This window comes from Schistocerca piceifrons, chromosome 10, assembly GCF_021461385.2.
Source record: "Schistocerca piceifrons isolate TAMUIC-IGC-003096 chromosome 10, iqSchPice1.1, whole genome shotgun sequence".
Classification (NCBI taxonomy): domain Eukaryota; kingdom Metazoa; phylum Arthropoda; class Insecta; order Orthoptera; family Acrididae; genus Schistocerca; species Schistocerca piceifrons.
Window position 1 is genome coordinate 94,500,527 of NC_060147.1, and position 17,172 is coordinate 94,517,698.

At 43.2% G+C, this 17,172-nt stretch overlaps 1 protein-coding gene, 1 non-coding gene and 1 pseudogene across 2 annotated transcripts in view; 1 reads left to right on the forward strand and 2 right to left on the reverse strand.

Annotated features, from left to right (window-relative positions):
- Positions 1–1,297: 1,297 nt before the first annotated feature.
- Positions 1,298–1,373, forward strand: Trnas-cga. The gene has a single exon. It is a non-coding gene; the product is annotated as a tRNA-Ser (tRNA).
- Positions 1,374–4,946: 3,573 nt separating this feature from the next.
- On the reverse strand, positions 4,947–5,064 carry LOC124719238 (annotated as a pseudogene).
- Positions 5,065–11,305: 6,241 nt separating this feature from the next.
- LOC124718716 (serine protease 1-like) overlaps positions 11,306–17,172 on the reverse strand; it is a 94,558-nt gene continuing 88,691 nt past the window's right edge. The window contains exon 5 of the mRNA XM_047244336.1: positions 11,306–11,551. Coding sequence (XP_047100292.1) covers positions 11,306–11,551 — 246 coding nt within the window. The remainder of the gene's footprint in view (positions 11,552–17,172) is intronic.

The window sequence follows — 17,172 nt, forward strand, 5'->3', positions numbered from 1 at the left end:
CCCATATGGCTTTGAGGCATCTTCAGTGACGTTTAGTTTTCCTCCACATAACCTACAACTTGTAAATTACCTGAACACGGAACTGAGAATATTGAAATCTATAATGATGTTGATATCTTTATCATTCACATTTGTCTTATTTGAATACATTTCACCACATTTCGCACGTTTCTTTTTGGAAGATGTGGCAGTGGAAGGAGCTGTACCTGTATTGACTGAACTGTCATCCGTAACCTCTGGTACACGAGAATAAGTTCTGTAGTACCGGTTTCCTCGGTTTCTTACTTTCTTGAAAACTCCTTTTGCTCTTGTCATTGTCAAATGTAATAATTAGCTCACAGCATCAAGAGTACACTTGCACAACAGCAAAAAGTCTGAAGTACTCACAAACATTACACCAACATTATCGCATGCGCAACGCAAACAAGATTCGCAACTGTGGTGTCACCGCCAGACACCACACTTGCTAGGTGGTAGCCTTTAAATCGGCCGCGGTCCGCTAGTATACGTCGGACCGCGTGTCGCCACTGTCAGTGATTGCAGACCGAGCGCCGCCACACGGCAGGTCTAGAGAGACGTCCTAGCACTCGTCCCAGTTGTACAGACGACTTTGCTAGCGATGCTACACTGACAAATACGATCTCATTTGCCGAGACGATAGTTAGCAGAGCCTTCAGCTACGTCATTTGCTACGACCTGGCAAGGCGCCATTACCAGTTAATATTGAGATTGTAAAACATGTACCGTCAAGAGCGATGTACACCAATTATGGATTAAAGTTAAGTATTCCAGCAGCAACGTACCTTATTGGCTATATTAATTACATTGTCCTGTTCCAGACCTCACGCCAGTTTGCGTGAGCTTAAACGCGTGCATTTCGGCATCCTCCAAACTCCGTGAATTGGCTCCTGCCAATTCACAACAGGAACTGTCATGCAAGTTTTACCAACTTATGCAGCAAAGTTTCCACTACAAATTAAATCAAACCACAGCCTTCTAGACATAATGGTTCTTGAGATAAAAGGTTTTAGCTGACCAATTATAAAGATGTCCTTTTCAGCTAATTAGATTAAATTTTATTAAACATATTTCCAGTCAGACAAATTTAATAGATCGCACACCAAAATAATCAGCAAATCCTAAATAATATTAGAATGAAATTTTCACTCTACAGCGGAGTGTGCGCTGATACGAAACTTCCTGGCAGATTAAAACTCGACTCGAACTCGGGACCAGGTTTGGAAGGTATGACGTGGGGTACTGGCGGAATTAAAGCTGTGAGGACGGGGCGTGATTCGTGCTTGGGTAGCTCAGTTGGTAGAGCACTTGCCCGCGAAAGGCAAAGGTCCCGAGTTCGAGTCTCGGTCCGCACACAGTTTTAATCTGCCGGGAAGTTTCTATATAATATTTCTGCATAACAAACAAAAAATTGATAATTTTGGAAGAAATGACCCGTTAACGCTGCGTTGCACTTCAGAGTCGCAAGCTTTCTTAACTAGTTTGATGAGAACCTAGATAAATTCCTCTCCTGTGCCAATATCTTCATAGTACTACCCGCAACCTACGTTCTTAATTATTTGCTGAATGTATCTCAATCTCTCTCTCTCTCTCTCTCTCTCTCTCTCTCTCTCTCTCTCTCTCTCTCTCTCTCTCTCTCTGCAGTTTTTGCCCTCTATAGCTCCCTCTAGTACCATGGAAGTCGTTCCCTGATGTCTTAACAGATGTCCTATCATCCAGTCCCTTCTCCTTGTCACTGTTTACCACTTATTCCTCTCCGATTCTGCAGACAACCACCTCATACCTTATCAGTCCAGTTAATTTTCAACATTCGTCTGTAGCGCCATTTCTCTTCTTTGCCGGTTTTTGCACAGTTCATGTTTCACTACCATACAATGCTGTGCTCCAAATAGACAGACTCAGGAATTTCTTCCTAAAATTAAAACCTGTATTTCATCCTAGTGGACTTTTTTGGCCAAGAATGTCGTTCTTATCAGCGCTAGTCCGCTTTTTTCCCCCCTCCTTATTCTCATCATAATGCCCTACTTTGCTGCCTAGGTAGGAGAACTCCTTAACTTCATCTACTTTGTGATCTCCAATTCTGACATCAAGTTTGTCGCTACAGTGAAATGAATACCACTAGCTGCCTACAGGCGTTGACATTAATCAACGGGGACAGTTGAAAATATGTGCCCGAACTGGGACTCGAACCCGGAATCTCCTGCTTACATGGCCGACGCTCTATCCATGTGAGCCACCGGAGACGTAGAGGATAGTGCGACTCAGGGACCCACATTCCCAACTTATTGTCCCGCACTACATTCATAGTGCCCCTGCCCATTATACTCATTACTCACGGCTTTTTGCCGATTTCTATAAAGAGTTCGGGCACTGTTTTTACACAAAGGTACGGCCAAACTTTCAGGAAACATTCCTCACACACAAAGAAAGAAAATATGTTATGTGGACATGTGTCCGGAAACGCTTACTTTCCATGTTAGAGCACATTTTATTACTTCTCTTCAAATCACATTAATCATGGAATGGAAACACACAGCAACAGAACGTACCAGCGTAATTTCAAACACTTTGTTACAGGAAATGTTCAAAATGTCTTCCGTTAGCGAGGATACATGCATCCACCCTCCGTCGCATGGAATACCTGATGCGCTGATGCAGCCCTGGAGAATGGCGTATTGTATCACAGCCGTCCACAATACGAGCACGAAGAGTCTCTACATTTGGTACCGGGGTTGCGTAGACAAGAGCTTTCAAATGCCCCCATGTCAACACAAGCACCGAAGTCAACATTACCTTCCTTCAATTGGGCCAACTGGCGGTGAATCGAGGAAGTACAGTACATACTGACGAAACTAAAATGAGCTCTAACATGGAAATTAAGCGTTTCCGGACACATGTCCACATAACATCTTTTCTTTATTTGTGTGTGAGGAATGTTTCCTGAAAGTTTGGCTGTACCTTTTTGTAACACCCTGTATATATATACATGAAGATAGTATCTGTTGAACAGACACCATCTGCATATATATGTTTGTCGCTGTTCTGATTTCTGTACTTTCGTCTTTCGTCGATCTACTCTCACTCCACACTTTGTATACATTAGACTGCTCACTCAGCAGATCACGTAATTCTGCTTCACTTTCACTGAGGATAGCAATGTCATCAACAAATCTTATCATTGATACCCTTTCACCTCGAATTTTAATTCCAATCTTGATCCTTTCTTTTGTTTGCGTCATCGCTTCTTCAACGTATAGATTAAAAACTAGGGGCGAACGACTACACCCCTGTCTTACACCCTTTTTATTCAGTGCCCTCCGTTCTCGGTCTTCAGGTCTTAATGTCGCCTTATGGTTCTAGTACATATTGTATACTGCCCGTCTTTCACTATACCTTATCCCGATTTCTCTCAGAATTTCGAACATCTTGCACCATTTAACCCTGTCGAGCGCTTTGTCCAGGTCGACAAGTCCTGTGAACTTGTCTTGCTTTTTCTTCAGTCTTGCTCCCATAACACAAATACGTGACACTATTCTTCAAAACAAGTCTCTATAACACACAGTCGCAATGTTCAACTCCCCGACGGTAAAAGATGCTTCTTGGGCACGTAGCCATGAGAGAACTCTCGTGTTATCCTTCGCATCGTCCAAAAATCTACGACTGCTGCGAAGCAGGTCCTCGAACCCATAGACATCTTCGTTTGTCCTTCCCAAACAGAATCAACCAGTTCTTTGTGGCATAGGTCAAAAAGTTGCCACTGTATCATTTATGAGAACTAGCAGAAATTAGAATAGCGAGAAGCTTAACATTGAAACTGGCGCTCACCAAGTAGGCGAAAATATGGAATTCCGTTACTTTGGGGCCGCAAGGGGTAGCCGTGCGATCTAGGGCGCTTTGTCACGGTTCGCGCGGCTTCCCCCGTCTGAGGTTCGAGTCCTCCCTCGGGCGTTTGCGTGTGTGTGTGTGTGTGTGTGTGTGTGTGTGTGTGTGTGTGTGTTGTCCTTAGCGTAAGTTAGTTTAAGTAGTGCGTAAGCCTAGGAATGGAATGGCTCTGAGCACTATGGGACTCAACTGCTGAGGTCATAAGTCCCCTAGAACTTAGAACTACTTAAACCTAACTAACCTAAGGACAACACACACATCCATGCCCGAGGCAGGATTCGAACCTGCGACCGTAGCGGTCGCGCGGTTCCAGACTGTAGCGCCAGAACCGCTCGGCCACCAGCGGCCGGCTAAGCCTAGGAACCGATGACCTCAGCAGTTTGGTCCCGTATGCCTTACCGCAAATTTTTACCTTGGAAACAATGTAACCCATGATGGATGGAGCAAGGAGGACATCAAAAGCACACTAGCACTGGCGAAAAGGGGCATTCCTGGCCAAAAGAAAACATACGCCTTAACTTTAGGAAGAAATTTCTGAGCATGTACGTTTGGATCATAGCATTGTATGGTAGCGAAACATGAACTGTGGGAAAGCCAAAACAGAAGAGAATCGAAATCTTTCAGATCTGATTCTGCTGAAGGATGTTTACAATGAGTTGACTGATGAGATAAGGAATGCGGAGGTTCTCTGCGGAATCACTGAAGAAAGGAACGCACCGAAAACTCGAAGAAAAGAAGAAAAAGAAGAAGAAGGAGGAGGAGGAGGAGGACAAGATGGCAGGACACGTGTTAAGACATCACAGTAAAACTTCATATCAGAGGAAGCTGTAGAATGGGACAGCTGTAGATAGATAGCACTCCGTCTTCAGGCCCAACGGGACCATCCGACCGCCGTGTCGTCCTCAGCTGAGGACGCGGATAGGAGTGGCGTGTGGTCAGCACACCGCTCTCCCGGCCGTTACGATGGTTTTCTTTGACCGGAGCCGCTACTATTCGGTCGAGTAGCTCCTCAATTGACATCAAGAAGCTGAGTGCACTGCGAAAAATGGCAACAGCGCATGGCGGCCTGGATGGTCATCCATCGAAGTGCTGGCCACGCCCGACAGCGCTTAACTTCGGTGATCTCACGGGAACCGGTGTATCTACTGCGGCAAGGCCGTTGCCATAGTTGTAGAGGAAGACATAAATTGGAAAACATCTAACAAATAACTGTGAAGCAGGTTGCCAAGTGCCACTCTGAGATGAAGAGGTTGGCACAAGAGAGACTGATGATTGTACATATATTTCTTTTAACTTGAAACTGCTAAATATCTAGACAACGACGCATAATACGAAAAAAAGGTTCTAGGAGAAAAGTTAATAAAGGGGACATTTGTCTGTACCACAAGTGCCCACTACCTAACCACTACTACAGCATGGACGGGGTCAATTTTTTTGTTTTCAAATGGGAACCCCCCCCCCCCCCCCCCGCTTTTAATGGTTATTCTGATTCTACCCAAACAAATACATACTGATAGCCATACCATTGTTTTCCATTCGTGGTAAATGGCGCTGTAATGTCATGTGTGTCTGTTTTTGTAATTAAGAAACAACGCATTTGAATCTACATTTCATTTACGTTGTCAACGTAAAACTTTGTGTTCCAGGGGCTGGTATTTGTGCTAGAAAGTTACTTTGTACAGCTGTTGCACAAAATATGATTTCCTCCAAAAGTTTATCACCTTTAGATAACCACTGAACGAAAATTTTATCAAAAATATCTGATGCAACAGTTATACACCAGCTATGTAATTACAGATGACATGAACGTAGGCAACGAGGATGATCATGTCTTTCGTTTATTTTTAATTATAATAATAGATCCGGGAAGAAGGGGTCAGGTGGCTCTCTAAGGGAAATTTAATTTTCACCAGACCATCGTTACTGGTAGAAGTTCGATGCTTACATATTTTCGGTCTACATATCATAAGATATTATACTAAATATTTACAAGTACAGAATGGACAGGCGCATTTACATAGTGAACACTTCTCTTACCTAACACGGTGAAATGGTCAGTGCAGACATACACAGTACAACGCGGAAAATGGACAGCAACCCTCCTTCGGCTGAAGTAATTCCACCTACTTTGTGTCTTGTTTAAGAGCAGACACGTAGCTGTTCTTCGATTAAACTGTTTATGTTTTCACCCACGTTAGAAATTTGGTGAGCAGGATGAAACAAAAAACTTCTCTACATTGTCCTTTTTAAAAGCTGTCAAGATTAACACTGCGTATTTCATTTTTACCAAAACTCTTCTTTCCAGCGAAGGCGTTTTCTCTCTCTCCCTCTCTCTCATATATATATATAAATTTCCCAAGTTATTTTATAGGCGTCTTGTCACTCCAGTATTGACGTAATAGCAAGCTGGTGCATCAGACATTATTCAACCGGATTCTTGTAGTTGGCCAAAATATAACAGAACAGAGGTATTTACAAAAAGTAGTAATTAATTACTTCAAAATCGTCACAAGGAGTTAGAAAGGTGGATGATAGCTTTTTAAAATGATTTAGAAGACAATCTGCGATAATATGTTTGAGGCATGGAAGTAAGTAACTGCCTTAAGGGTTAACAGATTATTAGCAGAACTGTCCAATTTGGAAGCCGCGAACTGTGGCCACTTTCGCAAATCGAGTCGTCTTTAGCGGCTCATTGGGAAAACTATCAAAGCTAGAGAAGCAATGTGCAGCTACATTTGTAGGTGAGAAGATGCAGCTTCAGCACTGATACTGAAAAAAGTATTACGCTACGTTTAATTGGGGTAACAAGAATGAAACAAATCGCTTAACTGATATTAGACAAGGGAAAATTACTGAAGCTTTTTCAATTTAAAATACGCGCAATCCGTGACATAGCGCCTCTAACCGCGCGGCCACTCCGCGCAGCTAAGTTGAAGTTCGAGTATCCTCGGGTTGCGGGATTCCTTTGGTATTATGAAATGAGTAATCTACATCTGGCTACATACTCCAGAAGTCACCGTGCACTACCTCGCGGAGGGTACTCTTCACTGCTTCCAGTCAATCATTTCCGGTTCCAATCGCAAATAGGTCGAGGAGAAAACGACTCCTATTTGCCTCCGTGTGTGTTCTCTAATTTCTCGTATCTTATCTTCTCGGTCCTTACGCGCAATGTTGACTACTGGCCACTAAAATTGCTACACCACGAAGATGACGTACTATAGACGCGAAATTTGACCGACAGGAAGAAGATGCTGTGATATGCAAATGATTAGCTGTTCAGACGATTCACACAAGGTTGGCGCCTGTGACGACACCTACAACGTGATCACATGAGCAAAGTTTCTCATACACAAACAGCAGTTGACCGGCATTGCCTGGTGAACCGTTGTTGTGATGCCTCGTGTAAGGAGGAGAAATGCATACCATCACGTTTCCGACTTTGATAATGGTCGGATTGTAGCCTATCGCGATTGCGGTTTATCGTATCGCAACATTGCTACCCGCGTTGGTCGAGAGCTAAAGACCGCTAGCAGAATATGGAATCGGTGGGTTCAGGAGGGTAATACGGAACGCCGTGCTGGATCCCAACGGCCTCGTATCACTAGCAGTCGAGATGACAGGCATCTTATCCGCATGGCTGTAACGGATCATGCAGCCACGTCTCGATCCCTGAGTCAACAGATGGGGACGTTTGCAAGACGACAACCATCTGCACGAACAGTTCGACGACGTTTGCAACAGCATGGACTATCAGCTCGGACACCGTGGCTGCGGTTACCCTTGACGCTGCGTCACAGACAGGAGCGCCTGCGATGGTGTATTCAATGACGAACCTGGATGCACGAATGGCGAAACGTCATTTTTTCGGATGAACCCAGGTTCCGCTTACAGCATCATGATGGTCGCATCCGTGTTTGGCGACATCGCGGAGAACGCACGTTTGAAGAGTGTATACGTCATCGCCATATTGGCGTATTACCCGGCGTGATGGTATGGGGTGCCATTGGTTACACGTCTCGGTCACCTCTTTTTCGCATTGACGGCACTTAGAACAGTGGACGTTACATTTCAGATGTGTTACGACCCACGGTTCTACCCTTCATTCGATCCCTGCGAAACCATACATTTCAGCAGGATAATGCACGACCGCATGTTGCAGGTCTTGTGCGCGCCTATCTGGATACAGAAAATGTTCGACTGCTGCCCTGGCCAGCACATTTTCCAGATCTCTCACCAACTGAAAAGTCTGGTCAATGGTGGCCGAGCAACTTTCTCGTCACAATACGCCAGCCACTACTCTTGATGAACTGTGGTATCGTGTTGAAGCTGCATGGCAGCTGTACCTGTAGACGCCATCCAAGCTCTGTTTGACTCAATGCCCAGGCGCATCAAGGCCGTTATTACGGCCAGAGGTGGTTGTTCTTGGTACTGATTTGTCAGGATCTATGCAACCAAACTGCGTGAAAATGTAATCACATGTCAGTTCTAGTATAATATACTTTTCCATTTAATACCTGTTTATCATCTAAATATTTTCTTGGTGTAGCAATTTTAATGGCCAGTAGAGTATGTTGGTTCCTGTAGAATCGTTTTGCAGTCAGCTTCAAATGACGGTTCTGTAATTTTCTCAGTAGTATTCCACGAAAAGAACTTCGGCTTTCCGCCAGGGATTCAGATCTGATTTCGTGACTCATCTCCGTAACACTCGCGTGTTGGTCGAATCTACCAGCAAGCAGGCTATCAGTCCGTTTCTGATCTACTTCGATGCCTTCCTTTAATGCAAACTGGTACGGATCCAGAAAACTCGAGCAGTACTCGTCACACAAGCACCCTATATGCGGTCTCCTTTACAGGCGAACCACAAAGTACGACGACATGTAGTCCTGGACGTGAGTGTGGTCCAGCCCAACCCCTATCTGCCTTTGTGTATAACACGTAGACTTGGCAAATCGGATGAATCTTTATGAAACGTTCAGCACCTATTAAAAATTATTGTAATAAACAGTTGTGAATTACTCCAGTTTCTTTTATTATTGAAGATACACTACAAATAGGATACATTTAGAATTGCCACAGAAAGGAATACCTTTGGCCCGCCAAATGTAAACAGAATCCTACATTTCAAACCTTGGCCACTCAGGAATTCAAACTTTTCGCTAAAGAAAACTGTTAATAGACCATCTGAGACAATATATCTCGTTTTATGTAAATAACTAAGATTATGTAAACGAAACAGTACAGAAGCAAGGATATTATGTACCGCAAAGTGTAAAACTGTAGGATATAACTTCTTGTCTGTTGGGCACACAGCTTGCATAGGGTCATCATAGGTCATCATCTTTGCACTTTTTACAAAATTAGTCACAAATTGTTCATTTCATCTTGATTCCGTAAGTTCATGACAAGTTTGTTTCGGTTTATGAGCCGTCATCAAGTGATCTTGTTGAAATGACATTTATATATAATTTTATTCTACGTCTGTGTTACAGCACTATGAGATTTCATGTTATAGATGGAATGAAATCTATAAATTATCTTGAAACGTAATTTCTTTCAAGCATTATGTTGTTGACATAGGTCACATATTTACTTTCTATAGAAATTACGTGTATTTTTTGACAGTTCAATCGTTTTAACGATGCTTTATGTTTACAATTAAATTATATCTTAGGGGATTGTCAGAGATATTTTTTGGCAGAGATATAGTGCATTATGTAGACGTGCGATCTTAATGTTGTCTATTATTTATTGTTTATAGTGTCGTCTTCACCCGTTTCCTTTTTCTATTATATCAATGAAATTTTCCAGAAAATTTTTACGTTTGAGGACCGTTTGTTTGTTCAGGATGTCATTCGGATGTATAAATTTCTAGTTCTTCCGGAATGTTCATGGTTTACCGTTTTAGCATTCTATATAGAATTTTCAAAGCGTTTTTGATTGTGTTCGTTTTATGATTTTTACTTTTAAGTGTAGATAAAAACTTGACTGGTTGCTTTCTATAAATCTTATACTAACATGTCCTCCTCTTTGTCCGACCCAAAAGCATACATAAAGACATAACATCGAAAAGAAATGACAAAACCAAAGCGAAACCAATACATGTACCAACAGCAGATAAAGGCAACACATGACACAAAATAAACGAATTGTTAAGGAGTACGAAAATACAAGTAGCACTACGAGTAACTTAATGAAGTTGAGATAACGAAAAATAGACTTCCCTATCTTTTCTAATAAAGGTGTTTACAGAATTTCCTGCGACGACTCCAATAGGCGGCACGGACCAGTAAAGAAAGGGCAAGAAATCGCCTGCGTCCCTTTCAAATAGTTTTTAGTTACGATAATTTCTGTTTGATATTTTCGCCCAAGTCTGGAAATGCAGTCTGCTAGCACGTCTTTGGTTTCTTTGTTCATTAGGCACAGATAGTTGCGGTCTAATTTTACGCCGCTTTGCAGAACTATGCATTTTGCCGTTGCATTTTGCAGTTCTGCCAAACAGCGTAAAATCAGACCTCTTTTATCAGTGCCTAAGTAAGAAAGAACACAGACATGCTAGCAGACTGCATTTGTTGATGTAGGCGAAAAACGAAGCAGAAATTACCGTAACTAAAAACAAATAATTTGTTAACGATCTGTTTTCGACCTAAAAATTAAATCAAATTGTAAACATGTTTAATTACAGAACACTGTATATGCTTTATTTCAATAAAGTGGAATGCGTCCCTTGAGGAAAAAAGCTTCATTTTTTTGTATTTGTAACAAAGAAATAAAAATACCCTCAGGACATATATAGCGGCTGCGGACAATAAGGGCACATAAATGAGGAAATATTACTGGATTTTTGGAAAAAAGTGATCGACAATAGCATATATTACAGAGATAAGAAAATATTTGGAGACAAACAATTGTATTGTGAAAGAATCGCGAATAACAAAGAAATTGTCCCTCTGGTTAAAGTACTAAAGTTAGAGGCCTGTCGAGATAGAAGAAATTAGTTATAAGAACAACATGGACAGAAAAAAAAGGAGAAGGCAATGTGGATGAAAGAGTACAGCAGAAATTATAAGCATCAAAGAAAGAAAAGTAGGTAATTTAAATTCTTACATACTTGTTCAGCATGAATAAAAAAATGATTTGTACTAAAATAAAATTTTGTCTTCCAGAATACAGTAAAGTTTGAAAAGGTGGACCCTCATAACTGTTCAAGATATTAGTGGTAATTAAAGTTCCTGTAAAGGACAATCTTACAGTTATTACAGTTCTTTAATCTGATGGTTATGGCTGACATAATAGGTGCACTATATTATTTTGGTATCCATAAGACTACAAACGGATGCAATTCAGAATAGGTGGCACTGCCTCAGAACCCTGATGGGACGACCATCAGGATGACGGCGGTGTGGGTTCAGAGCCTGCCAATCAAAGTGGCGATCACACTGGAGGTCGCGAGCGTCGCTACACTGGGCGCCTGGGACACGTCAGCAGCGGCGGCGACTTCGGGGCCATCGCTTCCAGTGGCGTCGGCGAGGAAGGCGGCGAAGGTGGCGACGTCGGTGTAGACTCCGGGGTAGCCGGCCACGCCGCACTCGACGCCCCAGCTCACCACCCCGGCCAGCACGCCGTCACACACCAGGGGGCCCCCGCTGTCGCCCTGCACACGATCACACCACACTAGATTACAACCATACCGAGATGGCAAGTCTCGGCACGGTGGCAACATTCTCGGCACGGTGGCAACATTCTCGGCACGGTGGCAACATTCTCGGCACGGTGGCAACATTCTCGGCACGGTGGCAACATTCTCGGCACGGGCACGGTGGCAACATTCGCGGCACGGTGGCAACATTCGCGGCACGGTGGCAACATTCGCGGCACGGTGGCAACATTCTCGGCACGGTGGCAACATTCGCGGCACGGTGGCAAACGGAGTCGTACTGTGATACGGACATAGCTGTGTTCAATGTAAAAGTTCCTGAAGTAGTAGAAGGGTGGTGGTATGTCTTGCGTCGTCAGTGGGGGCATAAGGGAGGGCGGAGCTAAGGACTCCAATAGCAAACCTGTCAAACGTTCCAGGTGGTGGCGTCACAGCTTGTGACGACCTCCACTAAACAACGAGGGGGTCAATAAGTAATGCAACACTTTTTCTTTCTCGGCCAATTTTGGTTGAAAAAACCGGCAATTTCTTGTGGAATATTTTCAAACATTCCCGCTTCGTCTCGTATAGTTTCATTGACTTCCGACAGGTGGCAGCGCTGTACGGAGCTGTTAAAATGGCGTCTGTAACGGATGTGCATTGCAAACAACGGGCAGTGATCGAGTTTCTTTTGGCGGAAAACCAGGGCATCTCAGATATTCATAGGCGCTTGCAGAATGTCTACGGTGATCTGGCAGTGGACAAAAGCACGGTGAGTCGTTGGGCAAAGCGTGTGTCATCATCGCCGCAAGGTCAAGCAAGACTGTCTGATCTCCCGTGTGCGGGCCGGCCGTGCACAGCTGTGACTCCTGTAATGGCGGAGCGTGCGAACACACTCGTTCTAGATGATTGACGGATCACCATCAAACAACTCAGTGCTCTACTTGACATCTCTGTTGGTAGTGCTGTCACAATTGTTCACCAGTTGGGATATTCAAAGGTTTGTTCCCGCTGGGTCCCTCGTTGTCTAACCGAACACCATAAAGAGCAAAGGAGAACCATCTGTGCGGAATTGCTTGCTCGTCATGTGGCTGAGGGTGACAATTTCTTGTCAAAGATTGTTACAGGAGATGAAACATGGGTTCATCACTTCGAACCTGAAACAAAACGGCAATCAATGGAGTGGCGCCACACCCACTCCCCTACCAAGAAAAAGTTTAAAGCCATACCCTCAGCCGGTAAAGTCATGGTTACAGTCTTTTGGGACGCTGAAGGGGTTATTCTGTTCGATGTCCTTCCCCATGGTCAAACGATCAACTCTGAAGTGTATTGTGCTACTCTTCAGAAATTGAAGAAACGACTTCAGCGTGTTCGTAGGCACAAAAATCTGAACGAACTTCTCCTTCTTCATGACAACGCAAGACCTCACACAAGTCTTCGCACCCGAGAGGAGCTCACAAAACTTCAGTGGACTGTTCTTCCTCATGCACCCTACAGCCCCGATATCGCACCGTCGGATTTCCATATGTTTGGCCCAATGAAGGACGCAATCCGTGGGAGGCACTACGCGGATGATGAAGAAGTTATTGATGCAGTACGACGTTGGCTCCGACATCGACCAGTGGAATGGTACCGTGCAAGCATACAGGCCCTCATTTCAAGGTGGCGTAAGGCCGTAGCATTGAATGGAGATTACGTTGAAAAATAGTGTTGCGTAGCTAAAAGATTGGGGAATAACCTGGTGTATTTCAATGCTGAATAAAACAACCCCTGTTTCAGAAAAAAAATGTGTTGCATTACTTATTGAACTGCCCTCGTATATGTACGTGTGCTACTACAGGGTGTTCAAAAAGTCTCTCCGCAGTGCCGCATGATTGTAAGCTGCGCGTGCCGTATGATTGTTCGCCTGCCTGGGTTACTTTCCTTCAAGTGGACTCTTCCAACATTCCACTGCTTCGTTTATCTCAGCCAGCATCAGTAGTGTCGTTGGTGTGTGTCGTTACGTGTTGACATGAACGTTTAAGTTTAGTTCCTTTGTTCGTTTGTTTCGTTTTTGTCAGTGTTAAAATGCTAACCATTGAGGAACGTGTGTGTTTAGTCGAACAAGTGTTCAAAGCTGGCGGTAAATACACAGTTTCAGTTCGGCAAACATTTAATTCAGTTTTCCTGGAGACAACACTCCCACATCTCGATACTGTGCGAGATTTGATTAACAAATTTCGAAGTACGGGTTTAGTGACGGATGCACCGAGAAGTGATAGTCCTAGCGTTTTGTCTGAGGATAAACTACTTGATATTTCTGATAAAATGTCGATGGTACCGAACAAGTCAATAAGAAAACTCGCCCATGCAAACGATGTTAGTGCCGGAACGGCCCACACAGCTGTAAGGAAAAAATTAGAACTTTTCCCATACAAAGTGACAGTCGTGCAAGAACTGAAGAAATACTGATCATGGCAAGAGACTCCATTATTGTGCATTATTGTCAATGATTCAAAAATTTCGTTCAACAAAATGGAAGGGATATTCTTAATGAAACGTTTTCACTGATGAGGCTTTCTTTCATTTATCCAGGTACATGAACTCGCAAAATTCTCGTATGTGGAGTACTGCAAATCTATTGTGTATTCATGTGGAACCAATTCATTCTGTGAAAATAGGAGTTTAGATAGCAATTTCTAGACGTCGGATTGTGGCTGCCATATTTTTAAACGAAATAATAAACGCACAAGGATACTGCAGTGATATTCTGTACCCATTCATAGGAGAACTTGTATTAAGTGAGATACTGAACGGTTATTTTCAACAAGATGGTGCAACCGCGCATACAGATCGCGTTTCAGTGTCACTGCTTGCTGATGTTTTCGGTGATCGCATAATTTCATAGGGACTTTTGTCTCCACGATCACGTGACGTAACACCACCTGACTTTTTCTTCTGGGGTGCAGCGAAAGCAACTGTCTATAACAACTGTCCAAAATCCATCGATGAACTGAAAACTGCAATATCCACTTTCACTGCTTCTGTTACAGAAGAAATGTTACAGATTGTGTTTGGAAACATGATTAGACGAATTGAATTGTGTATTCAACAACAGGAGGGACACTTTCAACATTTAATGTGAAAATTTGTAAGTAAAAATGAATATTCAGTTTATTAATAACTTGTTTTTCAATGAGGAGAGGCACTCTGGAGAGACTTTTTGGACACCCCGTATATTGCGCAGAGTACAGACAGACGGTCTTGCGTAGTACTTCTCAACACGTTCTCCGAAAACTGTCTTGAGTAGCTAGTTTGGCTGCTCACACGCAATGGAAATATCTTAGACTCTGTAGCTACGATCAGACTTTGTCGATGACGTCAGTACAGAGACAGGAACTAGTGATCATGAAGTCATCGTAGCGACTACAGTTACGGAAGTCAATAGGCAGCAAAGAAGGCTAGGAGAGCGTTTTTGCCAGAAAGAGCAGATAAGCAGTGGTTAGAATCTAGCCTAGATGATGAATTTTAATCGCTGGTTTTCAGTATGATGGGCGTAGGGGAATTATGGGATAAGTTAAAACAATCTGTAAATCGTGGTCTCGAGAATTACGTGCCTAGTAAGTGAATTATGGGTGGAAAAGACACCATGATTTAACAACGAAATACTGAGGAGACGAAGATTGTTGCCGTCTCGGTTCGGAACAGAACGCGCAAATGGCGATAGGCAACGGTTAGTTGAGAACCATGCGTCTGTAAAAAGATCTATTCGCGAAGCATACAACTATGACCGTCATGCAACAGCACAAGATCTCGCAAAGAACCAGCGAAATTTCTGGTTCCATGTAAAAATGCTAAGCGTGTCTAACGGCTCCATTACGTCACTCGTTGACCAATCTGGTGTGGTAATAGAAGATAACAAAACGAAAGCCGAAGTTTTAAATTCCGCGTTTAAGAAACGATTCACGAAGTAAGATCGTACAAACATACCGTCGTTTGACCTTTGCACATACTTCGATATGGAGCACATAACAATAAGCATCCGTGGTATTGAGAAACAACTGAAGGAGTTGAAAGCAAATAAGTCACATTTCGGTTTGGCCACTTACTTTGACTGCACTTATCCGAAGCTCTCGCCAAGCGCAAAGTCCCAAACGACTTGAAAAAGCGCCTGTGTGTAAGAAGGCTAAAAGAACGGGCCCGCAGAATTAAAGACCAATTTCTCTAATACCGCTTTGCTGCAGCTGTCTACCAAAAGACTGAATACCATAGTACAAATAGCAACAAACAACAGAAAAAGAAAACATCGTAATAAAGCTGACCAATAAAACCAAGAGACAGGTAAAGAGCAAATACTCAGCTATCACCAACATGAGGACAGATCGCTACAAGCACACACACAAAACATAAGAAAAGAAATAGCACAAAGTGAGAAAGAAACAGAAACATACAAATTCAAATACTAAAGTAGAATACCCACTATTTTTTCAAAAAACAAGGCATACATATATACCTGAAACCAACAATTCGATTCAAAGGTATCTTGCAGAAACAACAGGAAAAGGCGATCTCCTGGACACACACACACACACACACACACACACACACACACACACACACACACACTCTGGAGAGGGGGGGGGGAGAGAGAGAGAGAGAGAGAGAGAGAGAGAGAGAGAGAGAGAGATATGACATATATATTATTAAAATATATGTCACAAGTTGGCGACGGTCACAACCTACACGAAAAACAAACGAACATACCTAAACACTGTAATACTGTGCCGGGTGCGAACACACGTAACTGGAGTTCTATTTCCAGAATGAGGTGAAGTGCAAAGAACGCCAACGAGGCGAAACAGAAAGCGCAAAAAGGCAAAAAACTGCCAAGTTCATAACTCTAATGAAGTTTCTTTCCATTTCAATTCCGACTAACAAAGAAGTAAAAAGCAGTGGTTTGCAGGATATGTGAAAAAGAGGCAGAAATCTCGTAAGTAAAATTTTATAAAAGAAAACTGTTTTTAATCTTTAAGAAGCATACTGTACAAATATACGTATCCTTTTATATCCACAGCTGTGATATATGTTAACTGAAGGTGTGTTGCTTTTTTTGTAAAGGTTCTTTAATGTGTTAAATAATGTGCCACCTATTAGTCCGTAATCACGACAGAACTACAATAGCAACAGATTTAATATTCCAGAATGAGATTTTTACTCTGCAGTGGAGTGTGCGCTGATATGAAACTTCCTGGCAGATTAAAACTGTGTGCCCGACTGAGACTCGAACTCGGGACCTTTGCCTTTCGCGGGCAAGTGCTCTACCATCTGAGCTACCGAAGCACGACTCACATCAGCGCACACTCCGCTGCAGAGTGAAAATCTCATTCTGGAAACATCCCCCAGGCTGTGGCTAAGCCATGTCTCCGCAATATCCTTTCTGTCAGGAGTGCTAGTTCTGCAAGGTTCGCAGGAGAGCTTCTGTAAAGTTTGGAAGGTAGGAGACGAGTTACTGGCAGAAGTAAAGCTGTGACGACGGGGCGTGAGTCGTGCTTGGGTAGCTCAGTTGGTAGAGCACTTGCCCGCGAAAGGCAAAGGTCCCGAGTTTGAGTCTCGGTCGGGCACACAGTTTTAATCTGCCAGGAAGTTTCAGATTTAATATT